Source organism: Nannobrachium achirus (assembly GCF_963921795.1).
Source record: "Nannobrachium achirus genome assembly, chromosome: 15".
NCBI classification, from domain to species: Eukaryota; Metazoa; Chordata; class Actinopteri; order Myctophiformes; family Myctophidae; genus Nannobrachium; species Nannobrachium achirus.
The window spans coordinates 37,252,879-37,272,171 of record NC_137822.1 but is presented as its reverse complement, the minus strand read 5'-3'; the positions used below and the strand labels follow the sequence as shown (position 1 = coordinate 37,272,171).

General features: G+C 42.3%; 1 protein-coding gene across 1 annotated transcript in view; it reads right to left on the bottom strand.

Annotated features, from left to right (window-relative positions):
* LOC308299820 (vomeronasal type-2 receptor 1-like) overlaps positions 1–14,764 on the bottom strand; it is a gene marked incomplete at both ends in the record, with an annotated part of 36,481 nt that extends 21,717 nt beyond the window's left edge. Inside the window, 9 exons of the mRNA XM_080743605.1 lie at positions 3,825–4,736; positions 4,820–4,943; positions 5,028–5,255; positions 8,729–9,004; positions 9,499–9,705; positions 11,418–11,687; positions 12,651–12,737; positions 14,180–14,474; positions 14,574–14,764. Coding sequence (XP_080599731.1) covers positions 3,825–4,736; positions 4,820–4,943; positions 5,028–5,255; positions 8,729–9,004; positions 9,499–9,705; positions 11,418–11,687; positions 12,651–12,737; positions 14,180–14,474; positions 14,574–14,764 — 2,590 coding nt within the window. The remainder of the gene's footprint in view (positions 1–3,824; positions 4,737–4,819; positions 4,944–5,027; positions 5,256–8,728; positions 9,005–9,498; positions 9,706–11,417; positions 11,688–12,650; positions 12,738–14,179; positions 14,475–14,573) is intronic.
* Between the last annotated feature and the right edge of the window lie 4,529 nt (positions 14,765–19,293).

Sequence of the window (19,293 nt, the reverse complement as noted above, 5' to 3'; positions counted from 1 at the left end):
GTCTTTACGATTTTTCATATTCCATCCTGTTTGGCTAAGATTGGCTTCCAAAATTGCAGGAGGGATCCGTTTTGAACAATTTCCATGACATTTTATACAAACATCCTCACTAGGTCAAGGACATTTTTTAATATTAGCCTGTATATTGTGTGCGTTTGTCGGACTCTACTAACCCTATCTCTAACCGTTACCTTAACCACATGAGTAGGAGTAATGAAACGTCAGACTTTCATAGTCCTTCATTAGCACCAGAAGGAGGTTGACTTATGTGAAACACATGTTTTTATATTAGTCCTTCATATTTTATTGAAATATCACGCAAATTACTACAAGTGATCCTTTTTGTCATGTGATGCAGAATATGAAAAATCGCACCCGTGCGAAGTGAGCGGTGCAAAAATATTTAGGGAGTATGATATATTGTGGACTTGAATTTTCAAGCCTTTTCTTTAAATAACTAGACCAGGTCAACCTGGTTGTGCCAGACCCCGGTTCTGCCAACCCCCTGTCTGTCATCATCATTTATGACATCATGCCTTTTGTAGGCATGTCATCATCATGTCATCATCATATATACCCTTTATATAGAAAAGGGACAGACCGACATTTGCTTATGTAGGCCTACCCATTTCATGGGTCTGGCAACTAGACCAGGTCAACCTGGTTGTGCCAGACCCCCTGTCTGTCATCATCATTTATGACATCATGCCTTTTGTAGGCATGTCATCATCATGTCATCATCATATATACCCTTTATATAGAAAACCCGGACAGACCGACATTTGCTTATGTAGGCCTACCCATTTCATGGGTCTGGCAATCATACATGCTTTTCCCTTTTAAATTGAAGATTAAATAATATCTTTATTATTACACACATTAAATATAAATATGGTAATAATGTGTGTGTGTGTGTGTGTGTGTGTGTGTGTGTGTGTGTGTGTGTGTGTGTGTGTGTGTGTGTGTGTGTGTGTGTGTGTGATAATCAATAGCTAGCTGTTCTAACAATAAATTTGCCAAATTCAACACTAGCAGTTTAGTATTCACAATCACCAATTCAGCATTTATCAGCATCGACAAGTTAGCATTCACAATCACTAGGTTAACATTCACAATATACCTCATCAATATAAACCAATTCTATTCAATCATGTACATGATGTCATGTTTACATCACAATAGATGGTATATAGTAGGCGAACGAGGCATCTAGCTCTTTATATCTGTGGTAGTTACTGGGAGAGGAAACCAAAGGACAAGGTGACCATGGTGGAGCCTTGGAGCAGAGGGGAAGCGTGTGGATACTTATCTTTTCCAAAATAAGTAGAGCTACAGAGAGTCGATCTCCAGAGAGGCGAGAAGAGGCCAGAAGATGAATATTTTAGTCTGTTCATTTGTATTTTAAACTTGTATTAGCTGCCTGTCATTTATAACCTGTGAAATTATCCACAGTCTTTCTAAAAGTGTGGTTATTTTATCGCTTATCAGTGATATTCATCTAATACAATTTTGAAATTCAAATTCAATGGCCTAAAGGGTGAATCAATGGGTGCCTCCGTGTCTATCACATTGTTTTTTATGACGTATTTTCTCCGGCCTAAACGCGTTCTAAATCAGGGTCAACCAATCGGGTGCCTCTGTGACTATGACATCATGGACAAAGCAACAGAATCGAAGTGTTTCATTGGTCTAGCTAACTCATGTCATCATCATTAGTGACATCATTTTTTTTTTCAAAAGCTCTTTATTTGTATTTTAAACTTGTATTAGTTGCCTATCATTCATAACCTGTGAAATTATCCACAGTCTGTCTAAAAGTGTGGTTGTTTTCTCTGCTTATGGGTGATATTCATTTAATACAATTTTGAAATTCAAATTCATTGGTCTATTCAGTCTGGTCAATTCATAATCAAGTAAGCATTTGATTGGACACCATGTTTATTTTCTCCGGCCTAAAGGGTGAACCAATCAGGTACCTCTGTGCCTATGACATCATTTTTATGACGTATTTTCTGCGGCCTAAACGCATCTAAATCAGGGTGAACCAATCGGGTGCCTCTGTGCCTATGACATCATGGACAAATCAACAGAATCGAAGTGTTTCATTGGTCTAGCTAACTCATGTCATCATCATTAGTGACATCATAATTTTGGTAAAAAAGCGGTCTATAGGAGCGGTTTGCACCGCTCAAAAATCGGACTCTAAAGTTTGCAGGTGTGGTCTGTTTTGAACCAAATGCCTCAAATGTCAAATCACACTACGTTGAGGAACAAAAGCAACCCTTTTTCATTAACATTCCTGACCTGGCGGAGACCTGTGCTCGGAAGAGCAGTTTTTCGAGTACTGATGTCTATTTCCCCTGATGATGTGACTTGTTAAGTAAAATAATTGCGACCGTAGGTCGCATTTACTACCAAAACCTCCACAGGCTGTCCGTGAGTGAGTCAGTCCGTCACACGTCACACTCTTGCCCTGCTCATATCTCCGCAACCGTTGCCCCGATCCATGCCAAATTTTGCACACACACTCCTTACCTGCCTTACCTGGACCCCCGGAGCTCCAGGGACCCCCAGGTCCCTGGGGGACCCCCAGATGTAAAAAATGACCAAATGTGCTAAACTGACCAAATGACCACCCTCACGGGGAATTCCCGGGGACCACCGACTCCTGGTGCTCCAGAACGGATGCAAAAGTGGTGGCGCCCCCAGTGGAGGACCCCCTACACTGCAGCTCACATAAAATGCCGTAACTCCGGCTAGGAGCGACCGGGACAGCCGGGGCCGGTACCTATTCGTCCGCCTTGGCGGCGCGGAGACCCCACCCCTCATTTCTCACATGGCCCTCTTCTAGCGCCACCATGAGGCCCATTCTTGCAAAACACATTTTTGGACACTGCTCCTAAAATGTTTGCCCTAAAATCACGCAAATCGGTACACAGTATGTCTACACTCATCCCATCAACATGAATCTCTCCCATATAGCGCCACCTCCAGGCCGATTTTTAAAAACACATTTTTGGACACTGCTCCTACAGATTTTGCCCTAAAATCACGAAAATCACTACACAGTATGTCTACACTCATGTCATCAACATGGATCAGGAAGATTTTGGAAAAACACATTTTTGCCCTATTTGTGGAGATAAGTGACCTACGGTCGCTTATCTCCCGATTAGGGAGTCTTACTGGTGTAAATGTATAAGTTGCTCTGGATAGAACTTCTGATAAATGATTACATTTTACTTCTAATGTAATAGTTTATTGCACAGCGTTGTTGATAATAATCTGTCAATTTAAATGGTAAACATGTACCATGTACAGATCAGACTAAGTTGAGTTGGACTTTTGCATGAAAGTAAAACATCATCAGCGTCCACATAAAATTGAACCTTCAGTTGCATGATTTAAGATATTACATATCATATTCAATCCATAGAAACACAGTACAATCCATAATCAGCAATACATATTAACATATGTAACTACACTCCACAGGGAGGAGGCTGGGGAGGTCAGGGGATTTTCTTAACCCTTACAGCTCCACAACCAGTAGTAACAGCTAAACACCAAGGATGAATGTAGAACAGAGGACTGCTTAAATAAACTGCTTGAGATGCACTGTGGGCATATGAGAATTGGCTTGTATGTATAGTGAATGAGAATGAACATGAGGTGACAGTCTGCACTTGTAGGAGTGTGAAGGGGGGTCAGGGGTAGATAGCAAGAATACAATCTTGCCTTCTGTAAATAAAATAACTTTGGCAGGCTCAATTTGTTATAAAATATGCACAAATAATCTGTTTTGTCATTGAATTTGCACTTCTATGTCTTGGTGGCACCTCTACCCATGATGGACTTCTTAGTGTTTCTTTCAGGTTTCAAAAGAATGATATAACACTTTGGTCCAAAAAGTGCCACCAAAAGGCCAAAACTAGAAGCTAAAATAGCAAATATCTCCACCACATCTGCATATTTGCCTGGAGAGCTGATATATGCTGGGATGAAGGCTATCCACACGGCACAGAAGATCAACATGCTGAAAGTGATTAACTTGGCTTCGTTGAAGTTGTCTGGAAGATTCCTTGCCATGAACGCTAAGAGGAAGCTGAGGAGTGCCAGTAAACCAATATAACCCAACAACACACCAAACCCAACTGTTGACCCAACATCACACTCATAGACTATCTTATTCTGGTGGTATTGCATGTTTTTATAAGGAGTTGGTGAGGCAGACACAACCCAGACAGTGCATATAATTGCCTGGATGGCAGTAAGAAGCAGAACTGTTCCTCTCTGCTGCACAGCACCAAACCACTTCATAATGTCTGCTCCTCCAGGCTTGGAGGCCTTGAACACAGCCAACACCACCATAGTCTTTACCAATATAGAAGAAATACAAAGAACAAAACTGATTCCAAATGCTGCATGTCTCAGCTGGCAGGTCCACATTCTGGGACGACCAATGAACAGAAGAGAACACAAGAAACACAGTTTAAGTGACATCAAAAGTTGGAAGCTGAGTTCTGAGTTGTTGGCGCGTACCATGGGTGTGTCTCGATGATAGATGAAGATTCCCAGGACAGTGGCACTGATGAGTGAGCCAATTACTGAGATGGTTGTCAAGGAGATACCCAGGGCCTCATGGTAGGAGAGGAACTCCACACTCTTATGGACACAGTGGTCACGCTGGGGATTGGACCAGAAGTCTTCTGGACAACTGGTGCACTCTGTAGAGTCTAACAAAAAGGACAAGATTAAACGGACAGTGATGATTGTAATGATAACCACAACCGCACATTGCTACATGATGTAAACCTACCAGTTTCATTGCTGATCTCTCCCTCAGAACAAGCAATGCAGTCAAAGCAGCAGAGAGGTTCTCCTTTCCTTCTGGCAAGACGGGTTCCAGGGGAACAGCTCTCACTGCACACTGACCGAGGAGGCTGCAGAGGAAAGTATTCAATGATCCCATTCACTCCAACTGGATTTCCATCATGAGCTTAACATTATTAGAAAGTTGAAGTGACCTTTTTTGATTCAAAGTTCCAGAAGATTCTTTCTTCATCAAGGATGAGTTCTTCACCAACAGAGACTGATTTCTTGACCACGCCTACACTGTGAACCTTTACGGTTCCGTCACGGAGCCACACCCAGTTCAAGACATCATAGCTTGGTAAAGAATCCCCGTTTTCATCAAAATACACATGATCACCAAATGATGTGGTGAAGTTGATCTTTTCCAAGTAATAAACAAGCTAGAAATGGCAAAGAGAAGAATTCATAAAAAAATATAAGATAGATTAAAGCTGCAAGCAGTGATGACTGGGCCCTCGCAGCTCTACCCACGTCACAAGGGGCAGCAGCCAATCATAAGAGGGGGCGGGGCTAAGTTACACCAACCAATTAAGGACAAGGAAAGAAGTCAAATGACACCACCCACAAGTCTGTACAACAAACGGTTGATGAGTTATAGCCAAATAAAGCTTCGGCCAATCAGAAGAGGGGGCAGGGCTAAGTTAAACCAATTAAGGTGAAGGACTCTGAAACAAGTCAAATGGCACCACCAACAAGTCTGTACGACAAACGGTTGACAAGATGAAGCCAAATAAAGTTCTGGCGGGGCTAAGTTAAACTAATAAGGCTGAAGGACTTTGAAGCAAGTCAAATGACACTACCCACAAGTCTGTACGACAAACGGTTGGTGAGTTATAGCCAAATAAAGTTTTGGCCAATCAGAAGAAGGGGTGGGGCTAAGTTAAACCATTTAAGGTGAAGGACTCTGAAACAAGTCAAATGACACCACCCACAAGTCTGTACGACAAACGGTTGACGAGATAACGCCAAATAAAGTTTCGGCCAATCAGAAGAGGGGGTGGGACTAAGTTAAACCAATTAGGCTGAAGGACTCTGAAACAAGTCAAATGACACCACCCACAAGTCTGTACGACAAACGGTTGACACGATAATGTCAAATAAAGTTTCGGCCAATCAGAAGAGGGGGTGGGGCTAAGTTAAACCAATTACGGTGAAGGACTCTGAAACAAGTCAAATGACACCACCCACAAGTCTAACGACAAACGGTTGACGAGATAAAGTCAAATAAAGTTTCGATCAATCAGAAGAGGGGGCGGGGCTAAGTTAAACCAATTAGGCTGAAGGACTCTGAAACAAGTCAAATGACACCACCCACAAGTCTGTACGACAGCCAAATAAAGTTTCGGACAATCAGAATTGGGGTGGGGCTAAGTTAAACCAATCAAGGTGAAGGACTCTGAAACAAGTTAAATGACACCACCCTCACGTCTGTACGACAATTGGTTGACGAGATAAAGCCAAATAAAGTTTCAGCCAATCAGAAGAGGGGGCCGGGCTAAGTTAAACCAATTAGGCTGAAGGACTCTGAAACAAGTCAACTGACACCACCCACAAGTTTGTACGACCCCTAACCCTAACCCTAACCCAGTTCAAGACATCATAGCTTGGTAAAGAATCCCCGTTTTCATCAAAATACACATGATCACCAAATGATGTGGTGAAGTTGATCTTTTCCAAGTAATAAACAAGCTAGAAATGGCAAAGAGAAGAATTAATAAAAAAATATAAGATAGATTAAAGCTGCAAGCAGTGATGACTGGGCCCTCGCAGCTCTACCCACGTCACAAGGGGCAGCAGCCAATCATAAGAGGGGGCGGGGCTAAGTTACACCAACCAATTAAGGACAAGGAAGGAAGTCAAATGACACCACCCACAAGTCTGTACAACAAACGGTTGATGAGTTATAGCCAAATAAAGCTTCGGCCAATCAGAAGAGGGGGCAGGGCTAAGTTAAACCAATTAAGGTGAAGGACTCTGAAACAAGTCAAATGGCACCACCAACAAGTCTGTACGACAAACGGTTGACAAGATGAAGCCAAATAAAGTTCTGGCGGGGCTAAGTTAAACTAATAAGGCTGAAGGACTTTGAAACAAGTCAAATGACACTACCCACAAGTCTGTACGACAAACGGTTGGTGAGTCATAGCCAAATAAAGTTTTGGCCAATCAGAAGAAGGGGTGGGGCTAAGTTAAACCATTTAAGGTGAAGGACTCTGAAACAAGTCAAATGACACCACCCACAAGTCTGTACGACAAACGGTTGACGAGATAACGCCAAATAAAGTTTCAGCCAATCAGAAGAGGGGGTGGGACTAAGTTAAACCAATTAGGCTGAAGGACTCTGAAACAAGTCAAATGACACCACCCACAAGTCTGTACGACAAACGGTTGACACGATAATGTCAAATAAAGTTTCGGCCAATCAGAAGAGGGGGTGGGGCTAAGTTAAACCATTTACAGTGAAGGACTCTGAAACAAGTCAAATGACACCACCCACAAGTCTTACGACAAACGGTTGACGAGATAAAGCCAAATAAAGTTTCGATCAATCAGAAGAGGGGACGGGGCTAAGTTAAACCAATTAGGCTGAAGGACTCTGAAACAAGTCAAATGACACCACCCACAAGTCTGTACGACAGCCAAATAAAGTTTCGGACAATCAGAATTGGGGTGGGGCTAAGTTAAACCAATCAAGGTGAAGGACTCTGAAACAAGTTAAATGACACCACCCTCACGTCTGTATGACAATTGGTTGACGAGATAAAGCCAAATAAAGTTTCAGCCAATCAGAAGAGGGGGCCGGGCTAAGTTAAACCAATTAGGCTGAAGGACTCTGAAACAAGTCAAATGACACCACCCACAAGTTTGTACGACAAACGGTTGATGGAACAATCAAGTATCAACCAATCAGAAGAGGGGCACTTCTTGTTTGGCAAAGGAAGTTTGATGCTTTGCTACGGTCATGCCGCTTTACGAAAACTCAAGATTCGCACAACTTTTCAGCGTTAAGGTGTCTTGTGTATGCCGAGCGAATTTGAAGTTGATCCGATCAACCTCCTAAGAGGACACGTGAAAATGGCCCAAAATGCGCCAAAACGCCACAAAGTAGTCAAAATGGCTGACTTCCTGTTTGGTTTCGGACGTGGCGTCAAGAGATCTTTTTTTATTCCGGACCCATGATCACATGATAACCCATGATACAGGTGTGTACCGATTTTCGTACTTGTAGGTGAAACCGTATAGTGGGGCTGCGCCGTTGAAATTTTTTAGGGGGCGCTATTGAGCCATTAGGCCACGGCCCATTTGCTCATTTTAAAATACTTAAATATTCGCCACTTGTGATGTGTGCAAAGTTGCGCAACTTTTGGAGTACGTTTGGCTCAAAAACGAGATTCACTTTCGGGAAAATAATCTTTATGATTGCAATAGGTCTTCGCACTGTCCAGTGCTCGGGCCTTAATAATATGTATATTGTTTGTATTCATGAACTCTAATCTATCCAAACCTCTGTCTAATGGACTATTACATTTTGGTTCAGGGAGCAGCAATAATCTTCCGGACATCAAATGGATGCATTAACCTTTTTTTGCATAAAACATTCTTCATGATGGGCCTTCTGTGTCCCATCATGTCATCTACCTCAACATACTATGTAGAACTGTGGTACTGCTTCAAACACTAATATACATTTAGTGTCAAGCAAGACTTATACACTGTCACAACATTACTATAAGAAAAACATTTATTTTATAATCCAACTTTGCTTTCTACTGATATCATATTTTTACATTAAAAGCCTAAATTACATTCAAACTAGAAACATTTATAGGTAAACCTTGCAGTCATATCACACCTGCCATGGCTGTATTGTCTGCAAAGTGGCACAGCTGTGCCCAGTGAAAGGCCCTCTTCCTGGCACACATTGCAACATGTCATGGAAGGCTTGAGCCAAAGCATAAACAGCCTTGTACACATTATACTCTAGCCTAAGGTTCGACACATCAAAAAGTGTAGTTTCTGATGTTCTCAGGTCTTCTTGTCCAGTACACACCCTTCCACCAGCCTCCACCCACTCTGACAGTAGTGGTGCAAATTTACACTGAAATGTGTGCTCCCAAAACTGCCTCACCTGAAGAAACACAATGAAGACACACACGCGCACGCACTCACAATCTCTTTATATACTGTATTTACACTTAACGGCCTACTTACACTGAGATTACTTTGAAAATGTATGGAATATCACAAATATGTTTTATCACTTGAGTCCAGAGATCATGTCCAGCAGTTTGTTATAGGGAAATGGGCCTTCCTAGGGAGTTGCCTCCAAGGAATCCATGGGAAAATAATACATTTTGATTCATTATATAGAAACATACTTGAATGCGAACCCATTTTCATGTCTATATGGGAACTTTTTATCGAATAATACATTAATATCAATTCAATTGTAAAGCATAATTATTAACGAAATGCAAGCACATGATTCCCTATGAAGTCGATTTGACACAATAGCTTGAGTGTGGGCCTTGAAAACTGTGGGTTTATGTGTCAAACCTTTGGGTATGCTATACTTTGCTACAAGAACTCAATACGGTGGTACACTGTTTACAGAAGACTTACTATGCTATTCTCATGGCTGTTGTCAAGGTCATTGTTAGGATGTATTTTTAACAAGAAGTCCTTGAGACCTGGAATCTCTCCACGACGGACAGCAATACCTAAGGTGCCTCCCAGGTATGGCATGAGGTGAGGAGTCTGGAGATTAGGATCTGTGGTCCAGCACACATCGGCTATCCATTGCAGACCTGTCACATTCTGCTTTACCACCTGTTGATTGTGTTGGGACAAATATTTATTAGTTTATAGAATATAAAGGCAAATGGCACAGCTATAATTCAGTCTTCTATAAACTCTACAGAAAAATGCAATATAATTATGTGATTATTATATAACAAGTAATTAATAATAACAATAATACAGGAGAAACTGATGGCTATTATAAAGACAATATGCTAAGTAGAAATTGCATTTGAGAGGAATATAAGTAGAGTAGTTTAGATTCATTTATTTATTTAATCATGCATTAATGTATTCATTCATTCATCCATTCATCACACTTCATTTCTAGTTCAAAACTGCTGCTGACCCGAATATGACTCACTACAGGAAATGATTATTCCACCTCCTGTAAATGGAAGCTGTAGTTGAAGGAATGATTGCAAATAAAATTTTTATATCGATTGAAATATGATTTATTAAATTGTGGCCTCCCGTTTGTTTTGGATTATCTGTCTTGCGTTTCCCCTGCGTTTGGACTGTTGGATTAAAAAACGGCTCCCAAGATGACTGAACGTGTGACTCCTCTGCATTGCTTAATGCCGGTCACCGCTGGGTCTGGTTCACCCATGTTGAACCCGATACGTTGGACTTCATTCTTGTGCTCATGCTTCAGCTCTGTCAACTCATTGTAACAGGACACCACGCCTCATTTTTCCAATGGGAGTGGACAGCACTTCCAGCCACCCATCACAACTGTGGGATGGTGCCTTTAGTTATAACAGTGAGATGTGTGAATGGTGTGATTATTTATATAAGGTGTGTGCCCAGTAGTGCTTTGGGGGCCGGACGGGACCGGACGCCGTGTGGCCGGAAATATTTCCCCACATGCACGCGCACGGACGGCACGGAACGGTGCACGACCGTGTAAACGCGTGCATACCCCCCGCGAGAGCCGCGACAGCCCCCCACCCCGCGAATCCGCGATAACTGCAAGCAATACTTTAATCAGTGGCTACTATGCATAACAGGTTTCTAGTGGTGAATGTGTGAGCGTCCTCAAGCCTCTATTCATATGGATATATAGCCTACTTTAACACCTAGGTTACCAGCTGTGACTGCATGTGCATGTGTCGATGTGTGTGTGTCCTCAACGGTAACCTCATACATGGCTCCATATTACTGTGAAATTTAGTGTTTGAGATTCGTTCAAGGCAAACTTTGTTTCTCTATCTGCAGCGCTGTATTTTCTAAATGAATTAAAAGAAAGTAGAACATAAAATCTTAAGTAACAATGAGAAAACTATTGTTTTCCTACCATTAGATCTGCTGACATCCTTTCTATCTAAATAGCCTCTAGATGCGCGTGCACGCGCGTGCACGTGACGTCAATAAATGACCGTCCGCCCGGGGAAAAAAATCCCAAAGCACCACTGTGTGTGCCAATAAATAAGTGGAAATGAGTGTACTTTGTCCTCCTGATTTAAAAATTGGGGATGTGCTACCTTTTTGGAATTCAATTCCTACTTTTTATGGTGTGATTATTTGTTTGCTTATTGTGCAGAGAAGTACTGTGCAAAAAAGCGTAAGAGAATTACACAATTGCTCAGTATTTAAATTGATGAGACCAAAAAAAGTTATTTAACTGCATTTGCACTTTTTACACCGAAAATGTTTCATTTGGATCTCTTCAATTAAATATAACTAATGTCAGATTCCTTACAGTTATGAATCCCTAAATTCACATGTATCAAACCCCGAACCTCCTCCAACAGGTTAAACATATGGATCCCATATGCAAATACAATGACCACACGAGCTGTGGACGTCTTCATCACAGTGACAATCCTCTGAAGTTCAGCTGGGTCACTGTCCCAGGGCAGAACCTCCAAATACGCCAGACAACCCAGATCAGTCTTGGCCACCTCGGATTGGAAGATCCGGGCAGCATTGCGGCCATAGGCATCATCACCTATCAGAAGTCCAGCCCAGGTCCACTCGAACCGCCTCAATATCTGGAGCATAGCTCGCACCTGATTGAATAAAGAATGAAGTGATAAGTGCCTAGGTTAGATTACAGTTTACAGTTACAGTTTAGGCATTTAGCAGACGCTTTTAATCCAAAGCCACTTACAATAAGCAAGTAATAGACATCACTATAATAAGCTAGATAATTATGTCAGTACATTAACAACAATAAAACAAATTCATAGGAATATCAATCTAGAAAAACAATAACATTGGTAGACCATGCACCTAATCAGTAAAAAACTTAAAAATGCTATCTATCTTCATGTATGGTCTTTTGTTACAGTAGTGCTATGGGTTTAGGTGGAGTCTGAAGAGGTGAGTCTTCAGTCCACGGCGGAAGCTAGGGAGTGAGTCTGTAGTTCTAAGTGCGACAGGGAGTTTATTCCACAGTTTGGGGGCCAGGAGGGTAAATTGTCTTGGACGAGTGGATTTTTGTCCTTTTGTCCGAGGGTTCTGTCAGCATCCCTGTGTTGGCTGATCTGAGTGAACGGGTGGGGTTGTAGTGGGGTTGATCAGGTTTTGGAGGTTAGTGATGAATCCATGGATCTCCTACACAGATTCAATGAAAAGGTCTATTTATTCTCTTTTAATGCTATACAAAGAAAATACTCTCAAGCAAATGAGAGGTAATATACAATATCAAATACACTCAGAGCAGACATGTAGTCAAAGTCAAGGGCATATTTTAAATGGTTCATGGCCTCCTTCATGTAATATATACGTTTGTGTGTGTGTGTGCGTGCGTGCGTGCGTGCGTGCGTGCGTGCGTGCGTGCGTGCGTGCGTGCGTGTGCGCTTTGAAATTTACCTGCTCAAAAAGGCTATTTCTCAGTATTTTTAAGGGCTCCTATTAAAACTGCTTGTTTGTGTTGATTACTATTTCTATGCACTATGCTACTATATTGTACGTCACTCTGGATTAAGAGTGTCTGCCAAATGCCTAGTTTGTAAATTGTAAAGGTTCACCTGGAAGGCACCACTTGGAATTGTTCTAAAGAAGGATGGGAACTTATTCCGGTCACTCAAACAGGAGCACATGGCATAGTAACTCACCTGCAAAAGGCACAAAACATCAGTTCTGTAATACTTTCTTTTTTACAGATTTCCCCAGAAATACCTCTCCATACTATGCTATGCTAAGCTTCCGTGCTCAAAGAGATTATTTTGTGCTCTGCTCAAGATCATTCACTATGTAAATTTCGCTCACTGCTCCAAATACGATACAATTTCACACACATGCACGCACGCACGCACTCACGCGCGCGCGCGCACACACACACACACACACACACACACACACACACACACACACACACACACACACACACACACACACACACACACACACACACACACACACACACACAACCTAATATCATGCCCTGTATCATGGCTGTATTGTCTGCAAACTGGCACAGCTGTGCCCACTGCAAGGCCCACTTCTTAAGCAAGGATACTGTAAATGAAGATAGCAAAACTATGTTTGAAATGTATAGTTAAAGGTATATTCTCTGTGTGTATACAGGAAGAGTGGGCTCATAAACATCGGGTTCTCCTCAATGTTAAATTGGCTATTTAGTTTTTTTTCCAAAATGTAAAATATATGTGTGTAATATTTTACTTATGTGTATAGGACCCCTTCTAAAATGAGATATTGCATCTCAAGGGGCTCCTGTCAATCAATTCTAACCAAAAAAACAAGAAACTAAGAAAAAAAACATTAAGCTGCTCACATTGTTCCGGCTTGTCTTCGGTTCATAGGATTCCTACTTTGAGGTGCAGGCAGAGATTCAAACCTCGGGCACAAATGCACTGCACTCCGACCTGTTGAAAACCTGCTGCACCCCACATTAAAAAGCCCTCTCCGCTCACATGCTCTGCCTACATAATGTACATAATGTTCTATATATTTCAAACTGTAATAACACTATACACTGTTGATTACGGTATATATTTTAGATGAGTTAATTTCCAAATAAACTAAATTAAAAGACAACAAGGGTTCATATTTTAGATTGTAATTAGAGAAAAGAAAAAGTGAGTGTTAAAATGTTTTCATTTTCTTCATTCTATCGTTTTAGCACATTTAGCATGCTAAAACATGGGGCATGCGTACGCATGGGGGCATGTGTATTGTGTACAAGTGCCTAAATATGTCTTTTTAGACACAATAAGCCGGCAATTACTTTATTGCTATTTACAGTAACCCCAAAAGTCATATCTGTCCATGAAAGATTGCAGTGCATCTTGGGAATGGGCTTATTCTGTGTAAAAATAAATATTTAGCCACTTGTATGCATGCCCTCAGCCACTGAAATCTAAATAATTAAAATCTCTAAAACGATAGAAAGGAGTAAATGAAAACATTTTAACATCTTTTATATTCTTTAATTACAATCTAAAATATGAACCCTTGTTGTAAAAAAAAAACAAAGTTGTTCTTTAAGCACATAAAAATGGTCATGGCACAATGGGATTAAAAGTAGAAAACTTACCAGGGGCACTCTGTACAAACCTAAAACACTAGAGGTGGCAATAGAATGTGTTGAGGAATCGGCACCCACGATTCCGAGCACCGGCGGGGACCCGACACAGCTCCCGTCCAATTGAAACTGCTCCTCTCTGCCACTGACCAATGACAACGCTGCACGGAATGCAACTCCGAGCGAGTAACAGGTATCATAGAGACTATATCCCAGAGTCACATTGGGCAGTAGGCTGGGGTTTCTGTTGATCTCGGTAATGGCAAAAGCCATGGTCTGGGCGTACCTGAACATTTCAACGTCAAATCTAACAAACAAAATGTGACTGAACATATGCAACATCAGATAACCTCTGGAACAATCGATCCCTTGTTTTCTCGCTTGCCATTCTATTTGTTTTACTCACCCATAGCAAGTGGGGTCAAGTCGTTTGGAGTTGAAAGACAACTCGGGGAAGACAGAGAAGGAGTGTACAGTAAACAAGCCACCCAGAACCAAGTCCCCAGCCTTGTAAACTCTGTTGAGATTAAACTGTGCCTGTAACTCACATGAAGAGGAAGGTGAGGAAGACAAAGCAGAGAATGAAGAGAGCAACATCAAGGTCAAGTACAGGTATGAAATAGGGTTGGACACGGTAACCGCCGTACCGCCGTACCGCGGTAAACCGAGGTCTACCGCGGTGTCAGTGTGCTTACCGCGGTAAAAAAAGACAAAAAAAAAGTCTATTTTTTATTGGAAAACAAGCGAGTTTTAAAACAGGGGAGAAGCGAGGACCGCATGCGCTCCATGCCGCTCTGCTCTGGGCCGTGTACCACAGTTTGGAAGCCACATACGTCACTCTCACTCAGACACAGACAGTCACTCCTGCAGCTGCCTGCGTAGAGGAGTACAGAGCAGCGTAAACTTTCTTTGTAATCCACTCGACACAAGGATGTTAATACATACCTTGTGTTGTGGCATATCTTTTTTTATTCATACGGATTACTGGCGGAGCGCGGGCCGCGTGGACTAAAGCCGAAAATGAAACTATTTTACTTTTTCCATCGCGTCGCACGTTGTGCCCGTTCGGCGGCGCGTCGGAGATTTTATAACCTTTTCTGTCAAGTCTTGTAACTAAAACCTGTATATAGCAGCACTCAATCACTGCGATTTGAGAGTTGAGACGTGACGTGAGTTTACAGAATCACTGTACACGATCTGACTACCCTTCCTCTTCTGGTTTGTTCACACAGCTGTTTGTGTCTGAAAAGCCTACTAGCTAGCCTACGTTACTATGGTAACCCGACAGTGCAGATCTAAAAGCTCAGAACGCGTCGCGGATGCAATGTGTTGTGAGCTTGTAGATCTGCTCCTTTCAAAGCCATACCCGCTGTGCTGTACGGAGAAGTATAACTCGGGCGGTCAGGCTGTGTCGCCTCTCCACTGTGGAGAGGCGACTTTAGGGAAGATGATTGCAATATTTTGGCTTATCGCCGAACCTTAATTAATAGATACGGGGGTGCGGTAATTACCGCAGTACCGTCGGTAAATGGGAAGACGGTAATCGCGGTAACAAAATGTCGATACCGCCCCAGGCCTAAAAGCAGGTGTGTGTCTAGAGAAGCCCTCATAACTGTCCTCCTCTGTCTAACCCCCCCTTTCCCAAATCCTTTGTCCAGTTGCTACGTTTTATACACAGTGCTATGCCATCCCCTGTGCCACCTTATGCCACTACGTAATCTTTCACAACACCTATTTTGGCAGAGGCAGAAATAGGGGCAGGACTAAACGTACAGTATAGTAATCCTGTAATACCAAATGATATGTACAGTATGTGTCCTGTGAAGTGTCAATATGTAGCAATAGTGTGTGTGCATGCGTGTGCACGTGCGTGTGTGTTTGCCCTCCACTCCCCCCCAGTCTAGCATCAGGTTCTTGAGCTCTGCAGTGTTGCTATAGCGATGCAATAATCCAGGGCTACTCAAGATGGCTCAGGGGCCACTCAGCAAAATACAGTACCAAAAGTCCAAGGGCTGCAAGCTAAAAATGACGGTCCTAGTATTTTGGATGTTTAGACAATGATTTTTTAACACATAACATAGGTCACATGTCACCCTGAGGTCGCATGTCACCCTGATGTGTCTTACTAGTTGTAATCCGCCATACTTACAATAAGTATGAATGTATGTATAATGTCGCCACAAATTTCGGCACGTAATAACTGCTGCACAATTTACGCCACCCCCGCAATATATACATCAAAACGTGCGGCTCTGCCGGGAATAGTTTGCTATAACTTTTCTTTCCGATCCGCCATTACCATGGCGACGCAATTCGCAAAAAACTACGCCCAAAAACCCCATTGACTTTGAATGGGGGACTTCGAAAAAAAAAAACTGAAAATTTGGCGCCACATAACTCTAGCATACTTTTGCCTGACAACATGATTTAAACTTTAAAACGCTCACACGCCTTGGGACTTTTTCCGGCCAATAGGGACGAGCTGTAATTGATTAAGCCCCCCCCCTCTGTATTCCTATTGGCTATAAACAGCAATAACTCCAGTTCACAGCATGGTACCCTCTTGAAACTTGGTGTCTGGACTTAAACGGCCAATAGGAACGTATTACTTAAGCCCCGCCCCCTCCTATTGGCCGAAACTTTATTTGGCTATCAACCGTTTGTCGTACAAACTTGTGGGTGGTGTCATTTGACTTGTTTCAGTTCTTCACCTTAATTGGTTTAACTTAGCTCCGCCCCCTCTTCTGATTGGCCGAGTTTGTCGTACAAACTTGTGGGTGGTGTCATTTGACTTGTTTCAGAGTTCTTCACCTTAATTGGTTTAACTTCCTCCGTCCCCTCTTCTGATTGTCCGAAACTTTATTTGGCTCTAACTCATCAACCGTTTGTCGTATAAACTTGTGGGTGGTGTCATTTGACTTGTTTCAGAGTTCTTCACCTTAATTGGTTCAACTCAGCCCCGCCCCTTCTTCTGATTGGCCGAAACTTTATTTGACTATAACTCAACAACCGTTTGTCGTACAAACTTGTGGGTGGTGTCATTTGACTCGTTTCAGAGACCTTCACCTCAATTGGTTTAATTTCGTCTCACCCCCTCTTCTGATTAGCCAAAACTGTATTTGGCTATAACTCATCAACCGTTTGTCAACTCGTTTCAGAGTTCTTCACCTTAATTGGTTTAACTAAGCCCCACCCCTCTTAAGCCCCGCCCCCGTCTTCCTATTGTCTGAGCTTTAAACAGCTATAACTCCAGTTTGCAGCATGGTACCGTCTCGAAACTTGGCGTTAGTACTTAGATGGTCAATAGGGAGAAGTAATGATAAGCCCTGCCCCCTCTTTCTTCCTATTGGCTGGGCTTTAAACATCCATGACTCCAGTTCCCAACATGTTACTGTTCTCAAAACATGGGTGGTCCGACAGACCTAACGGCTAACTGTTAATGCTAACCGCTACTTCTGCTAATGCTAAAAATGCTAATGCTAATGTTAAATTGTTTTACTGCTAATGCTACAAATGCTAATATTAAAATGCTAATGCCTACACTTAGCGAGCTGCAGGCACACTTCAAATTTCATATGAATTTTCTTTTCTAGTTTAACTTAGTTTAGTCTAGTAATAAAATGAATCTACACAGCAAACGAAGATATACCAATATACACATAATTGTAATAAAATACAGAGAGAAACTGTATATGTATTTATTTTATTATTATATAAATTTCTTATTTTTACACTTCTATGTCTTGGTTGCACCTCGACCCATGATGGACTTCTTTGTATTTCTCTCAGGTTTCAAAATTATTATATAGCACTTTGGTCCAAACAGTGCCACCAAAATGCCAAAACTAGATGCTAAAATAGCAAATATCTCCACCACATCTGCATATTTCCCTGGAGAGCTGATATACGCTGGGATGAAGGCTATCCACACGGCACAGAAAATCAACATGCTGAAAGTGATTAACTTGGCTTCGTTGAAGTTGTCTGGAAGATTCCTTGCCATGAATGCTAGAACGAAGCTGAGGAGAGCCAGTAAACCAATATAACCCAACAACACACCAAAACCAACTGTTGACCCAACATCACACTCATAGACTATCTTATCACTGTGGTATTGAGTGTTTTTATGAGGAGTTGGTGAGGCAGACACGAGCCAAACTATGCAGATTAGTCCCTGGATGGCAGTAAGAACCAGAACTGTTCCTCTCTGCTGCACAGCACCAAACCACTTCATAATGTCTGCTCCTCCAGGCTTGGAAGCCTTGAACACAGCCAACACCACCATAGTCTTTACCAGTATGGATGAAATACAAAGAACAAAACTAATTCCAAACGCTGCGTGTCTCAACTGACAAGTCCAGAGTCTGGGACGACCAATGAACAGAAGAGAACACAAGAAACACAGTTTGAGTGACAGCAACGTTTGGAAGCTGAGTTCTGAGTTGTTGGCGCGTACCATGGGTGTGTTTCGATTATAGATGAAGATTCCCAGGGCAATGGCACAGATAAGTGCACCTATCACTGAGATGGTTGTCAAGGAGATACCCAGGGCCTCTTGGAAGGAGAGGAACTCCACGCTCTTATGGACACAGTTGTCACGCTGGGGATTGGACCAGAAGTCCTCTGGACAACTGGTGCACTTTGTAGAGTCTAATAAAGAGGGCAGGAGGGAAATATTAAAGGGATAGACAAGTGCATTGTCACCCTAACGGACTGTATACATGGATACATGATTTAGACAGTACCAGTCTCATTGCTGATCTCTCCCTCAGAACAAGCAATGCAGTCAAAGCAGCAGACAGGTTCTCCTTTTCTTCTGGCCAGACGAGTTCCAGGGGAACAGCTCTCACTGCACACTGACCGAGGTGGCTATGGAGAAAATCAGGCACATGCACACATAGACATCAAAGGGGGCTTGAGCCCCTGCTTCAAACTCTCCTGAACTTGAATGCAGCATTATGTTGAAAGATTTGTCCTCTCTGTGTAGAAATTAGGGTTGGGTACCGAAGTCGGTACTTTTATTGGTATCGAATGCATGACGTCGGTACTATCGAGTATCGGTTCACGTAAAAACAAACGGTACCTCGTTTCGATACTCTTGAACGTACCCGTGGCCGGTCGCATCC